Raw genomic sequence first — 25,677 nt, forward strand, 5'->3', positions numbered from 1 at the left:
TGTACCAACAATAAGTACAACAACCTAACCCAAATAGATTTCACAGAAGATAATGTTGAAAAGGCCCTTTGCAAACTGAAACCATCTCTATCTATTGGACTTGATGGTCTACGTGCATACTTCTTAAAAAAACTTTCCACTAATATAGCATAATCTTTGAAAAATCTTTCAGGACCAGCTCCCTTCCCAAACTATGGTCACAAGCCATGGTCATCCCTGTCTTCAAAAAAGGAGACCCCAGCCTAGTTGAAAATTACAGACCAATTTCTTTATGCTGCGTCACCTGCAAAGTCATGGAATCAATCATCAACCAATCCATTACCCTCCACCTGGAAAAAAAACAACCTACTCTCTAATAAACAATTTGGTTTCAGAAAAAAATTATCATGTAACTTACAACTTCTTTACTGCAAAAACATATGGACTACAAATCTTGACCAAGGCAGAACAATAGATGCAATTTACATAGACTTCTGTAAAGCTTTTGACTCAGTGGTACATGACAAACTTCTCCTAAAACTAAACTCCTACGGCATCTCCAGACCCCTCCATAATTGGATAACAACGTTCCTGTCAAACAGACAACAAGTGGTCAAAATAGGCAATGCCTTATCAGATACCGCTCCTGTCGATTGCGGTGTCCCCCAAGGCAGTGTTCTAAGACCAACACTCTTCATATTATATATTAATGACCTCTGTGACCATATTATAAGTAATTGTGTTCTCTTCACTGATGATGTTAAACTATTTAACACTACCAACAATACGGCTACTCTTCAAAAAACCTTGACTTTGTATCGAAATGGTCAAAAATTTGGCAACTCCAAATCTCAACCAGCAAATCCTCTGTCTTACACATTGGAAAAAAGAATCAGAATACTAAATACAAATTCGATGGACATTACCTTGTAGATGACCCCCACCCCGTTAAAGACCTTGGAGTTTTCATATCAAATGATCTAAGTGCCAAAGCCCACTGCAACTACATCACAAAAAAGGCTTTAAGAGTTGTAAACTTAATCTTGTGTAGCTTCTTCGCCAGAAAAATTACACTAATAACCAGAGCATATAAAACATTTGCTAGACCAATTCTTGAATACAGCTCGACTGTCTGGAACCCATACCTCATTTCGGATATTAATACAGTTGAGCGTGTCCAAAAATATTTTACAAGAAGAGTTCTCCACTCCTCTGAATACAACAAAATACCTTATGCCACCAGACTAGAAATACTGGGCTTAGAAAATTTAGAACTCCGCCGCCTTCGATATGACCTGAGTTTAACTCATAAAATCATATATTACAATGTCCTTCCTGTTGAAGACTACTTCAGCTTCAATCGCAACATTACACGAGCACACAATAGCTTAATGTGAACTGCTCCAATCTTGACTGCAGAAAATATGACTTCAGTAACAGAGTTGTTAATGCCTGGAATGCACTACCTGACTCTGTGGTCTCTTCCCAAAATCCACAAAGCTTTAACCAAAAAGTATCTATTATTGACCTCACCCCATTCCTAAGAGGTCTGTAGGGGGTGTGCATAAGAGCACCAACATGCCTACCGTTCCTGTCCCAATGTCCTCTTTGATTGTATCCAATTCGTATATGATATATGGTTATATATCGTATAGTTATTTCATGCTTATGCTTACTTATACTGTTGTGGCAAATAAATAAATAAATAAAATAAATAAATGTATTGTTTCTTGTTTTGCATGTCCAAGGAAAGAAAAGAAACTGTAAATATTTGCAGAACATGGGAGATGACTCCATTCATCCTTATATTATTTAAAAATGAAACATTTCTTCTTTTCTCCCCATTATTCACACAATATGCCTTCTTTGTAACATGTTACTGTTGTTTTTCTTCTTTCTCTGCTACCTCTTGTGGCTCCTATAAATGTTCTGTTTATTCCAATAGTTCCTTTAATGAGTCTTGCAAGTGCCTTCCTGTTCACATTCATAAGCTAATGGCTATTATTCATTGCTGATCGACACGGAAAAATCCAAAACTTTTTTTTTAGAATTCTATGCATTTTTATTTTATTTATATTTCATATTTCTAAAGCACCCATCTCCTTCAAAGAGGGGCTCTTATAGCCATGTTCTGACTGTTTTCATACTTCCTAAAAGGTAAAGGTTAAGGTTCCCCTCGCACATATGCGTTAGTCGTTCCTGACTCTGGGGGGGGGGGTCATTTCCGTTTCAAAGCAAACAGCTAGTGCTGTCTGAAAACATCTCCATGGTCATGTGGCCGGCATGACTAAACGCCAAAGGTGCACGGAACGCTGTTACCTTCCCACCAAAAGTGGTCCCTATTTTTTCTACTTGCATTTTTAATGTGCTTTCGAACTGCTAGATTGGCAGAAGCTGGGACAAGTAACGGGAGCTCACCCCTGTTACGTGGCACTAGGGATTTGAACCACTGAACTGCCGACCTTTCGACTGACAAGCTCAGTGTCTTAGCCACTGAGCCACCATGTCCCTACATTCATCTTTCCCACTGCCTTGTTATTCTTTTGTTTCTTTTTATGGGCTATCCTTAAATCTCCTTGTAGTCCTTCAAATTTCCAAGCTCATGCTTTGCCAAGTGATGCCTGCATTTCTGTTTGTTTGTTATTTACAGAAAAGCACTTGACATATATACAACTCTAAGGATGCAAGTGCTCATAACCTTGTGATTCTCACTTGAGTGATCAACAGAATGCTCCTTGGCAAAGAAATAGACTTTTTCCCTGCCCCTTAAAAACACAAACACAGACACATAGAAATGTGCAAAGGTCAATTTTTGAAGCAGATGGCCAGGAGAAAGAAGACATAGAGGTGGGTGGATGTCTGTTTTAATTGCAGCCACTCTGAAATCTGATTTTCTTCAGAGAGGAACGCATTCTCAAATAAATTAACACTTTGCACTAAGCCACGATTTGTGGAACAATTTCTCTTGAACGGCAATGTCTCTCATCATTGATCAGTGTGGCTAAGGCTCGTAGGACTAAGAGTTCACCAATGTTGTTTGTCCATAATGTCCATCTCATGGACATTATCTGTCATGGACAATGCAACACATTTTGCAGATTTCTGAAGCGCTAAACTAGGTGCTAAAAAGATTGGGCCTTGTCCCAAAGATGCTTTCTTCAAACGACAACTGGACTTTCCTGGTTTTTTTCCTTTGGAAATGTTTTGCTTATGAAGAATTGAAGAAGCTGCTTGGATGAGAAGTGAAATGTTTTCAAAGGACAAACCAAGAAAGTCCAGTTACCTTTTGGGAAAAAAACACTTTGGGGACCACCATTATCTGGATGGTTGAGAAGCTCCATAGACACTTCAGGGCCGGATAGCTCAGGCTGGTAAGGCCTGTTATTAAGACCTGTTATTAAGAACACAAAGCCTGCAATTACTGCAGGTTCGAGCCCGGCCCAAGGTTGACTCAGCCTTCCATCCTTTATAAGGTAGGTAAAATGAGGACCCAGATTGTTGGGGGGGCAATAAGTTGACTTTGTAAAAATATATACAAAATAGAATGAGACTATTGCCCTATACACTGTAAGCCGCCCTGAGTCTTCGGAGAAGGGCGGGGTATAAATGTAAACAAAAAAAAAAAAAACTTAAAAGGGCCTTCTTAGTCCAGCATGTTGTTTTTCTCAATAGCCAACCACATTCTTTTGGGGTGCTCACAAAGAGGGGATGTAGATATTTGCCTGAAATTATTTCGAGGTGCCTGGTTCCAACGTAGAGACAATATTGAGTCTTTAAAACGAATAGCCTTTGACAGAGATGTCCTCTAGGAATTTAATCAATCTCCTTTTAAATCTACCTCAGTTAATAGCTTTTACCACATCTTCTGGGAATGAATTCCACTAGGTGATAAAATTTCCATTGGAGTTTCTATCGCAGATAACATCAACAAGTCTCTGTGCTTTATTTAACTCCCCAATCAATGAGGATTCTCAATGTTAAAAAAGGATTAGTTCTAGTTTATCTCCTCTTGGAGTCTTGGCTTTTTATCTTGTTGTTCAATCCAGAAAGGAATCCAGGGCATAGAAAGAGTTAAAGAAAAAGCTTGTCAAAAGTTTGCCATTGGTGCTACAAGCATCTCTTTCTCTCTCTCTCTCTCTCTCTCAGGAAACAGCTGCGTGCAGAGAGAGAAATCTGTTCAAGTCTCTCCACTGTCTAAAGAAAGGAAATAAGAGAACCGGTGGGTAAAATCAGCTCTCAGTCAGCTGTCCGCAAGGCAGATGGATTTGTCATCATTCCTTTGCTCTGAAGGAGAATGAGCAACCCAGCTGGAGAAGTGAGGCAGCTAAGGAAGAAGCAGTACCAGTTTGTGCCTATCACACTGCCAAGTGTGAACATTCAGAAGGAACCCTACTTCAACTGTGCTCTCTCTGGAAAGTCAAATCTTGTGGGTCTAGTAGCCCAACAGCAAAGATCTCACCGATCTGGACAAAAGGTGTCTCTAGGACAATCCGTAAGAAGATGCTTCTCTAATAGCCCCCAGGTAGGGTCCTCATGGGGTCAAACCCTTTTGGGTTCCTTCCTGCAGCAAAAGGTAATGGGTTACACTTCTAAAAATATTCTATCTCTACTTAAAAGACTTTCAGTATATTAGGTTTGCATGTAAGAGAGAGAGAGAGGGAGTGAGGGACCATCTGTTAGGAAAGGAGAGAAATGAATACTCTCTCAAGAGGTTTTTTTTTAAAAGCATGCATTAAAATATCAGTTTCCTGAATTGGGGAGGAGGCAAGGTTACAAGCCTGTTATACCAGATAATTGATTGCAGTGGTAGGTTTTAATCCAGGCAGCAAAGGGGGAGGGCAACCTGGCTTCGTCTTCAGAACATCTTGAAATCATATCGCATATTGATCTGTTTTTCCTGAAGTTCTTCTGAGAAAATCAGAGAGTTCATGGCTAAGCCTGTTTTAATTTCAGCCCTACACCATTGCTTGCTCACTCTTGCACTTTTAGTCTCATTCTTGAATATACACAAACCTCTCTCTACACACACACATAGACTTGGGTAATTTGCTTAGAAAAGTTAGTGTTCATTCGCTTTGGGGAGCCTAACAAATTTGCTCATCCAGAACTTTGAATTAGAGAATTTAATGAAGTTTCTTTGCCGAAAGGAATACTTGTCACTTAATGTCTGAAGCTCTGCTTTATGGAGAAAGCTTCACTAGAAAATTGGATCAGGAAATAAAGATCTCTTTAAATTCTGCAATTTTTTTTAAAAAAAAAGCCATTTAGGGTTTCAAATTCAGGCATTTAATACTTTGCAGACCTGAAATTTGAACAGAAGTCCAATGTGCTCCAATGCACTTTATTAAGACACCGGGAATCTAAGAGCTTTAACTTTATTGGTAATCTTGATTTTTTCCCCTCCTCTTCTTTTTATCCTCACAACAATCTTCTGTGGTGGCATGTTAGGTTAAGAAAACTGCAACAGTGAGCATTTCTTTGAATGCCAGTGGATGTAAACCATACATTGGATAGGACAATAATATGGACAAGATCAGCAAATAATAAATGAGCATTAGAATACAGAGGTCATTGGCATTTATTTTTGGGTATGTCTAGTCTAGTGAAAAGAAGGAATATGAAATGATATCACAGCAGTGTTCCAGTATTTGAGGGGCTTTCACAAAGAAGAGTGGGTCAACTTATTTTCCAAAGCACCAGAGGGCAGAACAAGAAACAATGGATGGAAACTAATGGAGAGAAGCAACCCAGAACTAAGGAGAAAATTCTTGACAGTTAGAATAATTAACCAGTGGAACAGCTAACCTTTAGAAGTTGTGGGTGCTTCATCACTGGAAGTTTTAAAGAAGAGACTGGACAACCATTTGTCTGAAATGATACAGACTCTCCTGCTCATGTAGAGATTTGGACCAGATGACCTCCAAGGTCTCTTCCAACTCGGTTATTCTATGTTATGTCATTCTATGTTTTATTAAAGAAGCATCGGTCATATGCTTATTCTCAATATATTTAGCCTTGTTTCTTCCCTTAAATTAAAAATGATGATTTGACTGCAAATTTTAGGGGAAGTCGATTCTTAAATGCTATTTCTCCTCTTCATAATTATTTCCATCTTTTAATCTCTTTCCTTAAATTTAGAAGTGTCCAATAGACACTTATTAGGCTGGGGCTTTTGGATTGTATTATTTGCTCTACTTGAACTCCAGGTGAACTATCTTCCTATCAGGCCATCTAATTTTCAAAAGTAATATTTCCAATAAAGCATGCTGTAGCAATAATAGTCTTTAAGGATAAGATATAAAAGCATCTTTTTCAGGACATTCAGTCCATATTGCAGTTATAAAATCAGGTAGGACAAGGTTGAGTCAAAGTTGAGCCAGTCAGGATCGAACTGTGGCAGTTGGCAGAATTAGCCTGCAATACTGCATCTAACCATTGTATCACCAGAACTCTTCCAAATACTCATGACTAAATTGGATGGTTTTGGTTTTGGTTTTTGAGCAAAATGAGGCAGAAATGGGATGGAATGAACTTAAACTTGGAAAAGGTGAAAACAAAACAAAAAGAAAATTAAGGTGCATCTATGGGTGGTCCCTGACTTACAACTACAATTGGGACTAGAACTTCCTTTGTTAAGCAAGGTGGTTGTTAAGTGAGTTTTGTCCAATCTCACAATCTTTTTTTTTTTGCTATGGTTATTAAACAAATCATAGCAGTTGTTACGTAAATCACGCATTGTTAAGCGAATTTGGTTTCCCCCATTGATATTGCTCGTGGGATGCTTAGAACAAAACAGAATAACAGACTTGGAAGAAACCTTGGAGATCTTCTAGTCCAACCCACTGCTCAAGTAGGAGATCCTATATTATTTCAGATAAATGGCGGTTCAGTCTCTTCATGAAAACCTCCAGTGATGGAGCACCCACAACTTCTGAAGGCAAGCTGTTCCACTGGTTAGTTGTTCTCACTGCTAGGAAGTTTCTCCTTAGTCTAGGTTGCTTCCCTCCTTAATTAATTTCCATGCATTGTTTCTTGTCCTGCCCTCTGGTGCTTCGGAAAATAGGTTGCCCCCCTCTTCTTTGTGGCAGCCCCTCAAATATTGGAAGGCTACTTTCATGTAACCCCTAGTAACCTCTCCCCCCTCCCTCCCCACCTCCCATCGTACCACACCAAAATGTCTTCAAAAAAACCCCAGAAAGTCCAGTTGCCTCTTGAAAAAGCATCTTTGGGACACAAGTCTTAAAGTTGCCAAATTTGGAGACCCCCTGGCCTAAACCTATATCTTTTACCTTCAAGAGGCTTCTATAATACAGCACACCATCAATACAGATGGTTTGACACCATCTGCCAAATTCATAGCTGGCATGGTTGAAGATATCCTGTTGTTTTCCCCAAAATAAGACATCCCCTGATAATAAGCCCAATCAGGCTTTTGAGCGCATGGCAATAAGGCCATTCAAAAATTCAAAATATATAAGACAAGGTCTTATTTTCAGGGAAACACGGTACCAGAATGGGACAGTGTTGAAAGAAAACAATGGGAATCACTTAGTTCTGTTCCAATGATTCAGAAATATCTCACTATCCATGCAATAATTCTATATTATTTTTACGGTACATTTGAGATTGTTGACAGGCTCAGAGCATCAGGCAAAGAAAGCCTTAACATTAAACTCAGAATTTTTACAATATAGTACTGATTTTTATTTATGATGTTAATGCTGAAAGAAGGCGGAGCTACAACTAGAACAACAAAAGTTTATTAAGTAGCCAACTGGAATTCTCAGCAATTGTGAAGCAGTCCATTAGAAATGGGAAAATGGAGAACCACTGCAGAACACAACGTTATTGAAATGTCCCTTAATTAACTCATGTCGCTCAGTTTAGAAATAAAATACAATACTAAGGTTTGAAATTAGATGTTGAAAAAGGCATCACTTTGGTTGCTCACTCTGAACTTAACTGATGCTTACTTTTCCGATGAAGACCAAAGATTCTGATCAAAACCAGCTCAATACGGGTATTGACTAAGCCTTCTGTGGATATATCATTAGTTGTGCAATGCTGTTGACTGAAAAGCCCTTGCAAATCTCAGATGTGTGTTTTTCAAGGGAGAAATGATTGATAATGATGGTGATGATGGTGATGATCTGGATCTTCTATTTCACAGAGCAAGCAAAGCCTTGGGAGAAGATGACTGTCCATGAAAAGAGCTTTTCTATGCAACTTAAAGATTTACAGCATCTCCAAGAATTTACTTCATACTCCAATGCATGAATCCAACAAGGACCCCTTTCTTGGACTGTGTAAAAAAACTAGCAACGTGTTTATGAGTGAACAGAGGAGAATGGACAGGCCTGAATAAGCAATGACTGAACTTGTTTTCAGACACCATGGAAATTTTACTGGCCGTGCTCACCCACACCCAACATTGGCTACAGAAGCAGCAATCGCAGATAAGTATTCTAACCTGTATATGTACGTGGGGCTGTTCCTGACCCTGCTAGCCATCTTGCTCATTCTTCTGTTCACGATGCTTCTCCGCTTAAAGCATGTTATATCTCCCATCACCACATCTCCAGAGAGAACAGAGAACACCCAGGAGTTCACAGATGTGGAAATGCATACCAGGATTCCCAGCCCTTAAAAAATGGGACACAATGGGCTGCACAGAAACATGTGAAGATGCATCTTTTGGTTCACTGAATGCAATGTGGAAATATTGTCCACTATTGGACCAGCTGAAAACGGTCCAGGCAAATAAGGCTTTAAGACAGCTGAAGGCTGCAATAGACAGAAGCAGGACCATGGGGGACAAGTATGGAGGCATACAATAGACACAGGGTTATAGGTTGAGAATCATTGTTAACAATCACAGAATACATTCCTTGATCCAGTTCTGGCCCAAAGCAATTTATAGATTTTAATAGTCTGGCTTAGATTTATTTTAGCAGCTCTGTCTCTTCAAGTCTTATCTCATATTTTCAAAAGATCATCACCATCATCTTCAGTTGGAAGAGAGGCCCTATAGTTTTGCATTTGGAACTACACTATTAGTTAGAAGGGTAGTGATCTTGTTGAATGAAGTTGCTTTGCAGAATCTTCTGGAGGCCTAAGGTTGATGTCAAGTTGTTCTCCAGGCTCCTAATGCAGCAGGACTGCTTTGGGATTCATGGACGGAGTCACAGGATGTGGAGAATCTAACCTAAAAAAAGATGGAATATTAAATTTCTACCAAGTTTTGCTTATCCTTAGGAGTTGCAGGGGCACTTGTTGTGATGTTTCATGCAACCAGCTGTCATGCATGCAAATATATGCAAACTGGTAAGATACATTTACATAATATTAAAAAACAACCCAATCCTCACCATTTTCATTGATTTCAAAATGAAAGTCTGGGGCAGTTTATACTGGATATGTTTCTTTGGTGAATTTCTGGATAAGCATTTATTAAAAGATTATAATTTCTAGATGATGGAATTCCTGCTTAAGCTTGTCTCAGATGTGTCTTTTAGTGCATGATACAAGTGCTAATGGCAATTGATGCATGGTTAGTTCTTTGGAGAGGTGGGGTGGTACCACAAACAAGGAAAGCAAATTCTGATTACTTTTGCCCTATGGGATTTATAAATTTGGGTTGCAAAATGAAGACCTGCTTTTCAGCCAATGGATTCTGGTCCAAACATATAATTACCATACCCAAATAGTTTCTGCTGCCATGTCAAAATGCAGGAGCCAAGTCCATTTTGGAAAGTGTGGCTTATTCTGGTTTAATAAACAGATTCTGCAAGATTGATGTACAAGCATCTGGATAAATGCTAGTATCAGAATTGGAATGAAGATTCCATGTATGTAGTTGAAATAGATTTTAGTAGACACTGATTTCCCAACTGGAGAACCTCCAGCTGGTCCCTATTAAAAAACAAAAATGTATAATTGTACTGATTTTCCCCCAGGTAATCAAAAATGAAAAGAAAAAAGCAATAAATACAGTTAATAAAGTTAAACCAATTAAAGGTAACAAAGTTAAGTTAAACTTATTAAATCTACCACTAAAAGAAACATATTGAACCTTTTTCTCATTTTTAGAGTATAGAAACTTTAAAAAACAGAGAATAAACTGAGTTTAGTGTTAAGGCTTTCTTTGCCTGATGCTTTGAGCTTGTTCAACAATCTCAAATGTACTGTAAAAATAATATAGAATTATTGCATGGATAGTGAGATATTTCTGAATCATTGTTTTCCTTCAACGCTATCCCATTCTGGTACTGTGTTTCCCTGAAAATAAGACGCCGTCTTATATTTTTTGAACCCCGAAATAAGGGCTTGGCCTTATTTTTGGGGGGGTCTTATTATTATGGGACACAATTTGGGGGTGGCAGGTGGGGAGGGGGAGAAGCAAGGGGCAGGAAGCCCTGCCAGGCCCAGTGAGAGAAAAAGAGAAACGGTAGAGGGGAACTGGGTAAGAGGACCAAGGCTCCCCTGCCCAGGAAGTTTGGGTTGATGAGATGCTGGGCAGTGAGGGCAGCGGTCATCACCTGTCACGAGCAAAGCACCGAGTGAAAGTACCCGCTGTGCAGGGGCGGCTGAGGCTGCATTGCGCAGCTGGGTGGGGTGGGCACAGCTTCCTGAGTGCAAGGCTTTCCTGGTCGCTGGACACCAGGCCCTCCCCGCCCTCCGCTTCCAAGCAGGGAGGCTGTCCTTGGCAGGCGGAGCGTTGGCTTCCTCCTCCTCTTCCCCGAAGACCCGCCCTGCTTAAAGGCCCAGCGCAGCACTTCCCCTAGCCCATCCGTGCTCCCCTTCGGCCGTCCCTCTCCAACTGCTCCAATCGCAAAGCCTCCCTGCCCCTCGAGCTAAACCGGCTAATAGGTGCGCACAAATTCACTCACAGCATTGAGCCGAATCCGTCCAGAGCCTTGCCGCTTTCGGTCGCTACCTCTCTGGCCCAAGGCTCCCACAGCACGACCCTTTGCATAGGAAGGATTTGCCCTTTTTTGGCTGGTCGCTGTTTTGGAGAAATGTCACAGCAGTTACAATATGGCACTATTTTTCCAACTTTTAGGCTGTATATATGCGCACCTAAAGAAGTCCTTGCTTGGCCTTTAAAGCACAGGCTCTGCTCTTGTCAGGCCCCTCGGCTCCCAGTTCAGGTTTTTTAAACGCCACTTCAGGCTTTGAGGCTCTGTTACCAAACGGCCTTTGGACACAGCTAATCTCCACACAGCCTCATCCACAAATGGCGAAGGCCAGGAGCCCTTTACCTCCGGTTCTCCCTTCAGGGCTTTACTGGGTGGCCCTCTCCCCACACATCCCTGTCTTGTCTTTGTCAATGTTACAGAAGATGCAACACTGCACACTGCCCAGAAGCAACATGCAGCCTCTCACAGTAACGAGAATTACCTGCAATCCTCCTTATTGTGAGAGGCTGCACATTGCAAAGAAGAATGAAGCAAGGGGGTGGGGATGGGGGTGGAGGACAAAGCAAGGCAGGGGCTGCGGAGCCACCCATGCCAAACCCTCCCGGGGAGCCACATCCTTTCACTAACCTGCTTTCCAGCTCGGTTCTCTGCTCACATTCAGCACAAGAAAAGTAGTCTGTTGGATGAAGGTAAAAAAAAAAAAAGACAGTAGTTCAGACACTCCAACTTCTCATATAAGGTGATTTACCATAATCCCACAGACTACTTTTCTTGCTCTGCATGTGACGGTGGAGAACGGAGCTGGAAAGCAGGTTAGTCAAGGGATGTAGCTGCATTGGGAGATTTGGGGGAGGTGAAGGGCCTCTATGTGTGTGAGAGAGAGAGTGGGGGGGGGACATAGAGAACATTGCTGCCAGGCCTGGATAACTCTCCGAGACTGGATCGGATCTCTCTCTTTCTTTCTCTCTCACACACAAAACACCGTTCTTTCTTTGGGATCGCAACACAGGATTGCAAGGCCGAGGGCTTTGGATGGAGCATTTTGGAGATGTGTGTCTGTGCTGCGATCCCAAGTAAAGAACGGTTGGCAGGGAAAAAAAGGGGGGGGGATTTTCCTTCATCCTGTCCTTTCTTTGGGATTGCAGCACAGGCACACATCCCCAAAATGCTCCATCCAAAGCCTTCAGCCTTGCAATCCTGGCAGGGGTGTCCCAAGTAAAGAACGATTGGCAGGAAAAGGGGAAAGCATCTGGCAGCTGGGGAGGTACTCTGGAGATCTGGGCCGAATTGCACAGCCTTCACTGGCTCAGCTGATCAGCAGGCAGTAATTATGGGGCTGAACCTCCAGGAGGTGATGAGGAAGAGAAAGGCTGCCTCCTATACTGGCCACACCCACTCATTCACTAGGCCTTATTTTTGGGGGAGGACATATATTTATGCCCACCCCAAAAATCAGGCTTGGCCTTATTTTTGGGACCTGTCCTATTTTCGGGGAAACATGGTACATAAAAATAGCTATCTTTATAGTTGGCAGTATACCGTATATACTCGAATATAAGCCGATCCGAGTATAAGCCGAGGTCCCCAATTTTACCCCAAAAACTGGGGTAAACTGGGGACTCGAGTATAAGCCGAGGGTGGGAAATGAGGCACCCACCGGTTGGGGAAACCTCCTCCCTCAGCTGAGAAGGCTGGCGGCTCCCCGCCCGCCCTCTCACTGCACCGCAGGGCTTCAGTCCGTAAATGTGAAAAAGAAAAACTCGAGTATAAGCCGATATACTCGAGTATAAGCCGAGGGCTTAAAAAAAAAAACTCGAGTATAAGCCGAGGGCTTAAAAAACCAAACTCGAGTATAAGCCGAGGGGACGTTTTTCAGCACAAAAAATGTGCTGAAAAACTCGGCTTATACTCGAGTATATACGGTATTCTCTTGTCATCTTAACTGCTAGGTTGCATTTTCATTATGCACCAATATAAACTATGATGCTGGCAACATTGCAGAAAACCTATGCTGATCAAGCAAGGATTTGGTTTGAGAATATGAGGGAAGAGATGCTTAAAGAGATGTTTAAAAAGAGATCCAACCTAAAAGAAATTTTCTGACAGTGGAAACAATCAGTGGAACAGCTTGCCTCCAGAAGTTGTAACTGCTCCATCACTGGAAGTTTTCAGAAATTAACTGGACAGTCATTTGACTGGGATGATATTACGTCTCTTGCCTTGAGCAGGGGGATGGACTAGAACACCTCTGAGGTCCTTTCTAATCCTATGATTCCAGAAAAATAGTAAACCCAACAACTAGCTGTTGGAAGAAATGTCCATCTGGGTTCAGTTCCAAGTGGGGAAAAAGACACTGGAAACATGGAGACTGCTTGGAAAGATGGTATAAGGATCACATAGCTTGAGTTCCTGAACAGAAAAGGGCCGAGATGCTGAGCGTGCCTTGGTTTTATGCCGTCTCTGAGCTTTGAACTTCCTGGGACACAGGAAAAGTACCCTGATTGGTTGTCAGACTCCCAGGGGGTGGGAGTCTTAGATAGCCTTGCTGGCTGATGTAATCTTCCCAGGTGCCATGTGGTGAGTTTTTGTTGCTAGATGGGTCCTATTGTGTTGCAGATGATGGTCCATTGACAAAGGTAGGGGGGATTGGGTTTCTGCCTCTGGCCCATTGACAAAGGTGGGGGGGGAGGCAGGAATGTGGGAACTGCTTTGTCTTTAAAACATGTTTCTCCATTTCGCATCCAGGGAAATATATGCTGCCTTTTTAATATTTCCCATAATATTTCATTCTTCTAGGAGAGGGGTGGGTGCTTACTTCCTACATAGCAATATCTTTACTTAAAGAATTATAGGGTCTCCTCCAGTCCATATATAGTTGGATACATACAGAATTCAGTAAAACAATGAAAAATGTTGATGAAGCCTTTTCTTGACCTCGCCAGCCTTGTATAGATAGTCCTTGATTTATAATCACAAATGAGGCCAGCATTTTCATTGCTAAGCGAGGCAGTTAAGTGAATTTTGCCCCATTTTATGACCTTTCTTGCCACAGTTGTTAAGTGAATCATTGCAGTTGTAAAGTTAGCAACAGAGTCATTAAGTGAATCTGGCTTCTCCATTGACTTTGCTTGTTAGAGGGTTGCAAAAGGTGATCAACATGACCCCAGGACAGTGCAACCATCATAAATATGAGTTAGTTGCCAACTGTCTGAATGTTGATCACATGACCATGAGGATTCTGCAATGGTTGTGAGTGTGAAAAACTTAAATCATAAGTCACTTTTTTCAGAGCTGTCAAACAATGACGAAACAAACTGTTGCAAATCAAGGAGTTCCTGAACTTTCTCAGGAGATCACTTCATAGCAAACTGCACTAGGCATATAACTTATCAGGGATGTAGGTCTGGTCTAGAAATAAACTGCCAGGGGAGCTCCTGCTATAGAATATTTATCTGCCAGCATCCCTATCTCTGTGGACTTCGAAATTCCCCAATCCAATCCATGCTAAAATTAGCAACCACACGTCTCAGCTGTTGTAACAATAATAATAACATATTTCTTCAATGTGTCAAAAACAGTGGTTAGCAGATACGCTGTATTTTTTCTTCTTTAATTCAGGGCGTTGCTTCTCCTGTGAGAGTTTGGGCTAATTTGTGTAAGAGGTGGGGGTGGGGAATGAAGATGTAATAATATAACTGTTCTTCATCTGGGATTGCAGCAATTGAATAATAGAATAACAGAAGAGTTGGAAGGGACCAACCCACCACTCAAGCAGGAATCCCTTTATTTTGATAAGTAACCACATGGCTCTGAGTTCCTTCAAATTGAGAACCTGACCTAACAACCCCACCCTATATCTAATACTAAGGGTTGTGAAAGTATAAAGGGCAGGATATTTAATTTTGAAAAACAGGAGGAAAAGCCACAATCAAGCCAACTGTTACATAAGAGAAGTTGGAGTCTAGACCAAAAATGTAGTCCAATAAAGCATTTCACCTCCCTAGTTCTCATAAAGATTAAGAAGGGAGCACAATCAGTCTTGTAAAATTCTGCTACAGGTAGTCCTTAACATACAATTGTAATTGAACCACTTGTCAAAAAACCTTTATTTACCAACATTTTCCTTGATATAAGTTCTTGCATTTACCTTATATCCCTGGTTTTTTACTGAGCTTCTAAAAATGACCATTCTTGAAATTCAAATTTTGAAATTTGTTAGTGAGTTTCACAGACAGTAACCTAGTGTTGTAAGGATTTTTGACGTAAGAGATGATGTATTCACTGCAATACATTCTCCAAACCCATTTTTTGCTGTCCCTTCCCAAACCTGTAAAATCTATAAGTAGAAATTTACAGATATAACCCAAACTGCCGGTTTTGTCATTCTGAACCTCCTTTCGCCTCTGCTGGCTGCTAGAGTGAAAGAAAACAGAATTTGAGTTGACCATATTTCTATTTCAATGTCATCAAAGTGCAGGTAGTCCTCACTTAATGATAGGATGCTTAGTGACTGTTACAACAGACCTCCTCATTATTATTTATAACCTGAATTCAAAGCTCGGGCTCCTCACCCCGCAGTCATACCAATTGCCACTGATTATGTCCTGGCAAGATTTTTTCATCTCACATTTTCACCAAATACAAAATTAATGGATCTTTTTGAAATGCAGCAAAAATTAAGCAGGGTCTTAATTTTTTTGAGTGCCACCTCTGCGAGGTGGAGTGGTGGTGGAGCTGCCTGGACGTACATACCGGCTTACCTCAGGGCCCCATGGCTCCACGCTCTGACAACTGCTTGGTGGCGGCAGCACCAGCAACCATGTGCAACAGAAGACCATGTGGCCACAGGCTCACTTCTTCCGGAACCAGTGCTGCATGGGAGCAAGAGGCCAAGCGACACAGCCAAGCAAAACACTCTATTCCCAAGTGACCCATAGGCACCCAAATACTTTTCACCCAGATCGAAAAATGGGAGAGACTCAAACCTTTATCTGCTTGCAAATGGGATGCTTTGAAATGGAGCGTCCCACTTGCAAGTAGACGAAGCTTCATCTCCCTCTGGGCAAAAAGTGCATGGCGGAGCTTGTCTCCCCCTCCCCACCTCTGCCTCCGTGCTTGGACTTACAGGTATCTGCACTGCACCAAGGGGCCAGCAGGCCACACCCATCCCCTGGGCTTATTTTTGGGGTAGGCTTATATTAGGGGAAACATTGTAGTAAACATCTGGGAAAGATTTTCCCAGTCCTCCTCCTTTGCACAATTTATAGCATTAACAACGGTCATATTTCTTTTATGTACACTGAGAGCATATGCACCAAGACAAATTCCTTGTGTGTCCAATCACATTTGGCCAATAAAAATTCTATTCTATTCTATTTAAATTTCGGAGAGGTGTTTGGTCTCCTTTCATCTCCTTTTTTTCAGAGGCAAATCTGTTCCCAAATGAAATACTTCACCTATCTTATTCACCTGGCTTAGGGCCTGGGTACTTACGGGACCGCCTACTGTTACCATATGCCTCCCACCGACCCGTACGCTCTCACAGAGAGGGACTTCTCAGGGTGCCGTCCGCCAAGCAATGTCGGCTGGCGGCCCCCAGGGGAAGGTCCTTCTCTGTGGGGGCTCCCACACTCTGGAACGAACTTCCCCCGGGTTTACGGCAAATACCTGACCTTCGGACCTTTCGCTGCGAACTGAAGACGCATCTTTTTATTCGCGCGGGGCTGGCTTAAATTTTATGGATTTTATAGTTTTTATTATTAATTTTAAACGGGGTTTTAATTTCTATATATTTTAAATTTTTTAGGCAAATTATAATAAGTTTTTTAATCTCGCAATTTATAAAATATTGTCTTATCTGTTTTTTATTTGCCTGTACACCGCCCTGAGTCCTTCGGGAGAAGGGCGGTATAAAAATCAAATAAATGAAATGAAATGAAAATGAAAATGAAATCTGCAATTACTAGTTTACAACTGGGCCTATAGCATTCAGAGGTATCTTTGATAACAATGATGATGCTGGTGGCTTGGCCTTCAATTATGACTAAAATAATCACATGGGGGTTAAAAAAATGTGGGGCAAAAATCTTACTGCTGCCAAGGGAAGCATCCTATTGCAGATACCCTATTGAGAAGTTGCAAATATGATGAACTGACTGCGACAGAGATTTTGTTGATGATAACAAAAAGGACCATATATGGAAAGACACCTACTTTGCTGGAACCTGTCAAAGATCCCATGTGAAACCTAATTTATTCATTTTTTATTTGTATACTTCCAGGAGACTACATCTTAAACAAACAATGTAATACCCAAACAATCTATCTATCTATATAAAAAAGGACGCATGTATGTGTGTATGTATGTATGTATGTATGTATGTATGTATGTATATACAATCCAGCATAACTCTGGAACGGCTCGAGCAATTTCAGTAAAACTTGGTACACAGATGACTTACTCTCTGGAAACAAATTCTGTGCAGGTAAAACACCCATAACACCCCTCAGGGTGTATGTGCGTGTATGTATGTATGTATGTATGTATGTATGTATATACAATCCAGCATAACTCTGGAACGGCTCGAGCAATTTCAGTAAAACTTGGTACACAGATGACTTACTCTCTGGAAACAAATTCTGTGCAGGTAAAACACCCATAACACCCCTCAGGGTGTATGTGCGTGTCTGTGTTCCAGCATAACTCTGGAACGACTCGAGCAATTTCAACCAAATTTGGTACACAGATGACTTACTCTCTGGAAACAAATACTGTAGGGGTTACACACCCCTAACAACCCTCGGTGTGTGTGTTCCAGCATAACTCTGGAACAGCTGAAGCAATTTCAACCAAACTTGGTACATTAGGTGACTTACTCTCTGGGAAAAAAATTGAAAAATTTTTGAAAAAAAATTGAGACGCATTCTCAGTCATGATCAATAAGTCACAAGGTCAGTCTATTAAATACTGTGGAGTGCATTTGAGATCATCATGTTTCTCCCACAGATGACTTTATTTTGTTTGCTCAAGGGTGGGTTCACCACAGAATTTATTTATTCTTGCTCTTGGAGGTGAAACTAAAAATGTTGTTTATAATCAAGTTTTGTCTTAAATTAATATTATTCTTAATTTGAATATTTTACTTTATAATTTGTATACTGTACTTATACTTTTAAAACTCTGTGAATAAAATTGCTTTGATTTGACACTAAAGATATAATTCATTCCTTTTCCTGTCTAATACAAGATTGGGATAAATAAATACCCGGGCAACGCCAGGTAATCATCATCAGCTAGTATAAAATAAAAACCCAAACAATAGAAACATGTAGAAGCATAAATTAGAATGCTAAAGTAATTAACAATTTAAAAACTGTTTTTATATGAAAAGACATCTCCCTTTACAGATCTTCTTAATGCTGAGAAAGGGGGTCTGTAATGCAAGTCTGGAAGGAATTATTTCCAAAGCCTGGATAAACATTTTCCAGAAGATGTCAGGTGGAAAGAATCAGGACCACAGGTTAAGTTCCAGTTAAGATGATTTATTGCTCAGGCGTACACACAAGAATCTAGTCAACTAAACTTCAGCACTAAATTGGCACTAGTCAGTGGAATTCACTGACTAGTGACTCCAGGCTGTTTCTTCTCTTGATTCCACCCTGAGTCAAAAGTCACCTAGGAAATATTTGAGCATTTTATGGTAGGAAATTCTGGAAAAGCTTGATTGTATCACTAGTCCCTTGCTCATTAGCCATCTAAAAAGTAGCAGGCATGGATTGGACAATACAATCAGCATTTGTGATGGATGCTGTCTACAATCTGGGGTCAGCAATGAGCTGTGTCAAGGAGAAAGCCTGTTTTTTTTCCAGTCATTCCGTCTATTTACTGGAATACTTTTTCTCAACTTGGCAACCTCTACATGTGTGGACTTCAACTCCCAGAATTCCCCAGTTAACAGAATTCTAGGAGTTGAAATCCACACATCTTCAAGTTGACAAGGTTGAGAAACACTGTAGAGGAGGATTGACTTAAGTGAAATTTGACCCATTCTTGACTGGAGGACAATGCTCATATAACATGGCTGCCTAAAAATGGCACTGAAAAATGTGACTGTTTTTCAGTTTCAACCTTTGCAGCATCCCCATGATCATGTGATCAAAATCCAGATGCTTGGCAACTGGTATATTTATGACAATTGCAATGTCCCAGGGTCACGTGACCCCCTTTTCCAAACTTCGGACAAGCAAAGTCAATGGGGAAGCCAGATTCACTTAACGACCGAGTTACTAACTTATCAATTGCCGTGATTCACTTAACAACTGTGCCAAGAAAGTTTGTAAAATGGGGCAAAACTCACTTACCAAACATCTCACTTAGCAATAGAAACTTTGGGTTCAATTGTGGTCCTAAGTCGAGGACTATCTGTATAGGGGTTTCTCAAATGCTTATGCATGATTGACCCAGTTGCAAATAATGAGGGCCTAAGTCATACAGTATTTACAACTTGCTCAAAGGGCAATGGTGTATGTTATTTAACCACCCTGCAGTCTCAAAAGATTACATAGATGCCTTTATCTTGGTTATGGAAAAACAAAACCAGCCAAAAACACAACCTACCTTGGATCTGAACATGCAATCCTGGCAGCTAATGAGCACCATGGGGCAAGTTGTTTATAAACAGAAAACAATCAAAATCTTGAAATGTATTCCCAGCTGAACCATGCAGGCAGCTCTGCTTCTCTGTGGCAATTCCAGCCTGACTTCAGTTTGTTTTAAAGCTAGAAACCAGAGAATCTGCCCAAATCTATGACGTTGAGGGAACTGGGATATGTCTAGTCTATCGAAGAGAAGTATTGGGGTGGTATGTGTGTGAGGCAGAACTGTCTTCCTACACAGATAGTCCTTGACTTACGACTACAATTGAGCCCAAAATTTCTGTTGTTAAGTGAGTTTTGCACCATTTTATGACCTTTCTTGCCACTGCTGTTAAGCGACTCCCTGCAGTCAATTAGTTAGTAACCCGGTCTTTAAGTGAATTGACTTGCTTGTCAGAAGGTCACAAAAGTTGGCCACATGACTCTAGGACATTGCAACTGTCATAAATATGAGTCAGTTGCCAAGCAACTGAATTTTAATCACAGGACCACAGGGATTGGTGGAACGGTTGTGTGAAAAATAGTCGTAAGTCACTTTTTTCAGTGCCATTGTAACTTGGAATTTAGTGAGCAGTCACTAAATAAACTATTGTAAATTGAGGACTACCTGTACTTGAAGGGCTGTCACAGAGATTAGGAGCTTGACTTACTGTCCAAACCACTTGAAGGCAGGACAAGGAGCGTTCAGTGGAAGCTTGTCAAAGAGAGATCCTGTCATGTCCCACACCTCCGCTGACGGCCGGGTCAGGGAAATCCGAATCAGGCTTGCCTCTGCAGCTCTGCCCAAAGTCCTAGCAAAGTCCTCAGAGCAGGCAGGAGACCAGTAAGTGACTTCAGCAAGATAAGTTTGACTTTTGCCTGACTCAGAGACTGCCAGAAAGTAGCTCCTTTATATAGGCCATGGGGTGTGGCTCCATGACTCAGCACTCATTAAGGCCTGCCCCTCCCTTCCCTCTGTTGCCTCCGCCTCTCCAATCTTCTGATGCGAGGGTCACTCCAATCAGCTGTTCTTGGGAGTAAACTCCTCAGGCTCACCTGCTGTGGATGAGGGGAGGGGTCTAGCTGCCCGCTTGCCTGGGCATGGAGTCAGGGCTGGGGCAGGAGATGCTCCTTCTTCTGCAGTTTGTGGGGCATGGAGCCAGGACTTGGGCCGGAAGGCATACATTCCTCAGTGTTGGGAGCAGGTAAGAAGGCCCGGCTGCTCTGAGGGCGGCAAGACACAACACTATCCTCACCGCAGGGCCCTTCCCCGGGCTGACGATCGGGATGCGGTCGGGCCGGGTTCTGCTCGTGGAAGGCCCGCACCAGGTCCGGGCGTGGGCGTCGGAGGCGTTGACCCAGGTGAACTCGGTCCCGCACTTGCCACGCAACCAGGTATTGAAGCGCCTTCAGCCAGCGGGAGTCGCGTATGCTGTGCACCTCGTACTCCTCCGCCCGTCCTCGTCGACAGCGACGGGTGGCGCCGGGCGCCGAGGGGAGACGGCGGGCCTCAGGGACCAGCAAGGACCGATGGAAGACGGATGGATCCGCATGGAACGCGCAGGGTCAATCGGTAGGCCACCGGATTGATGACCGCCGACGGGAACGGACCGATGAACCGGTGGTCCAGTTTCTTCGCCAGCCGGTCGGACGGGAGATGCTTTGTGGAGAGCCACACGCGGTCTCCGACCACCAGTGGGGTGTTGCCCGTCGGAACGATCGGCGACCGCTTGTAGTCCTCCTTCGCCCGATTCAGCTGCCGACGCACCATCTGCTGGACCGCGTGCAACTCGGAGAGAAAGGACTGTGTCTCGGGAACCGGGAGTCCGGGGCGCCAGAGGAAGAGCCGCGGATGGTACCCCAAGTTGGCCAGGAACGGGTGGTCTGGGTGGAGGTGTGTTGGGAGTTGTTGAATGCGAACTCCGCCAGGGACAGGTAATCGCCCAGTTGTCCTGCTGTTGGTTCACGGCACCGGAGGTACTGTTCCAGGACGCCGATGACCTTTTCCGTCCCGCCGCCGGTCTCCGGATGGTGCGCCGACGACAGGCACACCTGCACCTCCAATGCGCCATCAGGCTCTTCCAAAAGCGGCCGTGAACTGCACCCCACGGTCCGACACCACCCTGTCCGCAGGCCGTGGAGGCGGAAGACGTGCTGCAAGAAGAGACGGGCTGTCTTGGTGGCGGTGGGCAGCCCGCACGGGATGAAGTGTGCCATCTTGGTGAGCATGTCCACCACCACCAGCACCGTGGTGAACCCCGAGGACGGTGGCAGGTCCGTCAGAAGTCCATGGAAATCGCCCCAGGGTCTGTCAGGAGTCGGCAAGGGCTGGAGGAGACCGAGGCCCCGTGGCGGCCTTGGCTTGCCGGCACGGCACGCAGGAGGTCACATAGGCATGGACATCATGCCGCACCCGGGCCACCAGAAGGTCCGCGTTACCAGGTTGAGAGTCTTGAAAACCCGAAATGGCCCGCGGCAGGGTTGTCGTGGCACTGGGTCAGGACGAGGGACCGGAGCGCCCTGCGGGCACATACAACCGCCCGGAACTTGAGTACGTCGTCTTCCAATGTCCATGGAGACGTGGGGCCCGCCTCCGCCGCCGCTGCTGAGACCAGGCGTCTTGGCGCTGCGCCTCGCACCCGGCCCGTAAGTCCACGGTTCCGGCGGCGCCAAGGCTTCCGCCGGCAGTACGGTCCGTGGAGGAAGAGGGTCTTGGGCGCCAGGTACTCCGCTTACGGACAGGGCGTCCGCCCTCGGTTGTGGCCACTGGGGATATAGGTGACGCGGAAGTTGAACCGGCAAAGAACAGCGACCACCGGATCTGCCGCTGGTTCAACTTCCGAGCCGTGGTGAGATGTTCGAGGTTCCGATGGTCCGCTCGACCTCCACCTGATGCCGGGCTCCTCCAGGTGGTGCCGCCACGCCGAACGCGCCTTGATAGCCAGCAACCTTTTCCCAGATGGTATAGTTGCGCCGGAAGGGTTGAGCTTCCGCGAGTAGTACGCGCAGGGAAAAGAGTGCCGCCATCCGCCGGGCCTGTAGCAGCACCGCCCGAGGGCGACGTTGAGGCGCCCGCTCCACCACGAAAGGCCGGTGCGGGTCGGGATGTCGCAGGATGGGCTCCGTGACGAAAGCCTTCCTGAGAGCCGTGAAGGCTTCCTCCCGCGGGGACCCCACCGGAACGGGACCTTCTTCTGAAGGAGCTGGGTGAGCGGAGCCGTCAGCGTGGCGAAGCCCGGGATGAAGGTCCGATAGTAATTGGCGGCCCAGCAGCCGCTGGACATCCTTCACCCGACGCGGGGCTTCCCAGCTGCTCAGGGCCTCCACCTTGCGCTGGTCCATGGCGATCCTCGGGTGAGAGGATGTGCCCGAGGAACTCAATGGACGACCGGAGGAAAAACACTTCTCCAGCTTGGCGAGCTGGTGCTCCGCAGGCGCTGCAGGACCAGGCGGAGGTGCTGGAGGTGACTTTCCTGGACCGAGTAGACCAGGATGTCGCCCAGGTAGATCACCACGAACCGATCCAACATGTCCCGGAACACATCGCTCATAAAATGTTGGAAGACGGCGGGGCGTTGGTCAGCCCGAACGGCATGACCGTACTCGTAGTGTCCGTACCGGTGCCGAACGCCGCCTTCCACTCGTCCCCTTCACGCATCCGCACCAGGTTGTAGGCCCCGGAGGTCGAGCTTGGTAAAGATGGAGGCCTCCGCAGCCGGTCCATCAGCTCCGGGATGAGCGGCAGGGGTAGCGATTCCGCACCGTGATGGCGTTCAGCCGGCGGTAGTCGCAACACAGGCGCAAATCCCCGCCTTCTTTTACGAAGAGGACCGGGGCCGACAGAGGGACTTGAAGGCCGGATGAACCTCGGGCCAGATTTTTGTCCAGAAAGTCCCTGAGGGCGCCAACTCGGCTCGGACATGGAATACAGGCGTCCCGTGGGCAGCGGGCGCGGGTTGCAGGTCCACGGGCAGTCGAGGGCCGGTGCGGGGTAAGCGGTCCGCCTCCTTTCGCTGAAGACGCCAGCGAAGTCCTGCAGCTCCGGGGCACGGCGACGGCCGGGTGAAGACGCCCTGGCCGGGCGAGGTGTGGCGGATGTGGTCGACACACTGCAGGCTGGGAAGCGAGATGGCGTTCGCGACCAGGCCACCTGAGGGTCGTGCGTCCGCAGCCAGGCCAGTCCGAGGATCACTGGGAAGTGGAGGTCCGCTGTCACGTAGAAGCGAATCGCCTCCTCGTGGTCCCCGATGGCGGGCGCAAGGGGCTGCGTGGCGGTTAATGGGTCCGCCACCAGCTCCTCCCGCCGATGGTCTCGACGCCATCGGAGGGTCTACCGGAACCAAGGGACACCAAAATGGTCCACGAAGGCCCGGTCCATAAAGTTCGTGGTGGCCCCTGAATCCACCAGCGCGTGTGCCGATCCTTCCGCCGGTCACCCACCCACACCCGGTGTCCAAAATCAGGTGCCGAGGGGCCCGGGGTCCACGCCGCCATGTCTGGCGGGGCTTGGTCCGTGCCCGCCTAGGGTTTCTGCCGGGCCTGCCCGCTTCCCGACTGGCCAGGCCGGGATTCGGGACGGGCGTCGTGTTCCGCCGCTTCCTGGGGCATGCGGCGCGAAATGGCCGGGCTCCCCACAGTACAAGCACAGCCCCTTGGCGCCCGCCCGCCTCCTGGGCCGCCAGGCGAGGCCTGGCCGCCCTAACTCCATGGGCTCTCGGCGGCAGCCACGGCGCGGGTGGCCCGGGACGGGTCGGCACGGGTCGAGGGAGGGCGACGGTCTTGACGGTTGCGGGCGGCGACAGGACGGGCGTTGCTGGAGACGGGTGTCGAGGCGCAGGCAGAGGGCACCAGGTCAACGAGGGTCCGCGGCGCCCACCCGAGCCAGCTCGTCCTGCAGCTCTTCCGAAGGCCCCTCTTGAACGCGTCCGCTAGTGCCGTGTCGCTCCAGTCCGAATCATGGCACAGCAACCGGAATTCCGCGATGTACTCCCGGAGGGGCGGGGCCCTTGTTGGATCTCTCCGAGGCGCCAGGCAGCCGCCTGGGCCCGCACAGGGTCTTCATATCAGGCGAGTTGCCCCAGAACCCTGGTAGTCCGCCAGCAAGGGGCTGTCCCTGAGCACCAAGGGCGTGGCCCACCGCGCAGCCTGGCCAGACAACAGGTTCATCACGGCCACCCTGGCCCGGTCATCTGGAAAGTCCCCGCCGCATTGCCATGTAGGTCTGGCACTGGGCCATGAAGGCCGGGAACATCTCCATCCGCCCTGAGAACTTCTCCGCACCGTACCGGGCTGTGGCGCTGAGGAGGAGGAGGAGGAGGAGGTTGACTGCTGGGGCATTCCCAGCAGCCAGTTGAGCAGTCAGCTGGGCGACTTGCTGTTGCAGTTGCTGGTTGTCTGTTTGTAGCTGCTGCACAATCAGCGCCAGCTGTTGCAGATCCATCTTGTAGATGTGTGAGTCAGGCAAGATGTCGTGTCCCACCTCCGCTGACGGCTGGGTCCGGGAAATCCGAATCAGGCTTGCCTCTGCAGCTCTGCCCAAAGTCCTAGCAAAGTCCTCAGAGCAGGCAGGAGACCAGTAAGTGACTTCAGCAAGATAAGTTTGACTTTTGCCTGACTCAGAGACTGCCAGAAAGTAGCTCCTTTATATAGGCCATGGGGTGTGGCTCCATGACTCAGCACTCATTAAGGCCTGCCCTCCTTCCTCTGTTGCCTCCGCCTCCAATCTTCTGATGCGAGGGTCACTCCAATCAGCTGTTCTTGGGAGTAAACCTCCTCAGGCTCACCTGCTGTGGAGGAGGGGAGGGTCTAGCTGCTCCGTTTGCCTGGGCATGGAGTCAGGGCTGGGGCAGGGAGATGCTCCTTCTTCTGCAGTTTGTGGGGGCATGGAGCCAGGACTTGGGCCGGAAGGCATACATTCCTCAGTGTTGGGGAGCAGGTAAGAAGGCCCCGGCTGCTCTGAGGGCGGGCAAGACACAACACTCAGTCAGATGGTTATCCAACATTTTCTTAAAAATTTCCAGTGTTGGAGCTTTCACAACTCCTGCAGGCAAGTCGTTCCACTTATTAATTGTTCTAACTGTCAGGAAATTTCTCCTTAGTTCTAAGTTGCTTCTTTCTTTGATCAGTTTCCACCCATTGCTTCTTG

At 45.7% G+C, this 25,677-nt stretch overlaps 2 protein-coding genes across 4 annotated transcripts in view; one reads left to right on the top strand and one right to left on the bottom strand.

The window, feature by feature from the left end:
• The window catches only part of DCX (doublecortin), a 224,278-nt gene extending 213,395 nt beyond the window's left edge, over positions 1 to 10,883 (bottom strand). The window contains exon 1 of the mRNA XM_058197005.1: positions 10,869 to 10,883. The gene's annotated coding sequence lies outside the window, so the exon portion shown is untranslated. The remainder of the gene's footprint in view (positions 1 to 10,868) is intronic.
• Positions 2,685 to 9,449, top strand: SERTM2 (serine rich and transmembrane domain containing 2). Of its 3 annotated transcripts, none has more exons than XM_058197013.1 (3): positions 2,685 to 2,826; positions 4,126 to 4,552; positions 8,150 to 9,449. In XM_058197013.1, exon 3 carries the CDS (start codon positions 8,348 to 8,350, stop codon positions 8,624 to 8,626), a length of 279 nt encoding a protein of 92 aa, XP_058052996.1. In that variant the 5' UTR covers positions 2,685 to 2,826; positions 4,126 to 4,552; positions 8,150 to 8,347; the 3' UTR covers positions 8,627 to 9,449. The 3 variants fall into 3 exon arrangements, 2 of the variants coding, with proteins under 2 accessions (XP_058052996.1, XP_058052998.1); XM_058197015.1 differs by having other exon boundaries at positions 4,126 to 4,501; XR_009156716.1 differs by lacking the exon at positions 2,685 to 2,826 and adding an exon at positions 3,437 to 3,452 and having other exon boundaries at positions 8,150 to 8,327.
• Positions 10,884 to 25,677: the final 14,794 nt, after the last annotated feature.

Source organism: Ahaetulla prasina, chromosome 11 (assembly GCF_028640845.1).
Source record: "Ahaetulla prasina isolate Xishuangbanna chromosome 11, ASM2864084v1, whole genome shotgun sequence".
NCBI classification, from domain to species: Eukaryota; Metazoa; Chordata; class Lepidosauria; order Squamata; family Colubridae; genus Ahaetulla; species Ahaetulla prasina.

What these genes read in the sequence shown, in the direction of transcription:
- SERTM2 (XM_058197013.1), top strand. Translation starts at nt 8,348, where the DNA reads ATGACTGAACTTGTTTTCAGACACCATGGAAATTTTACTGGCCGTGCT.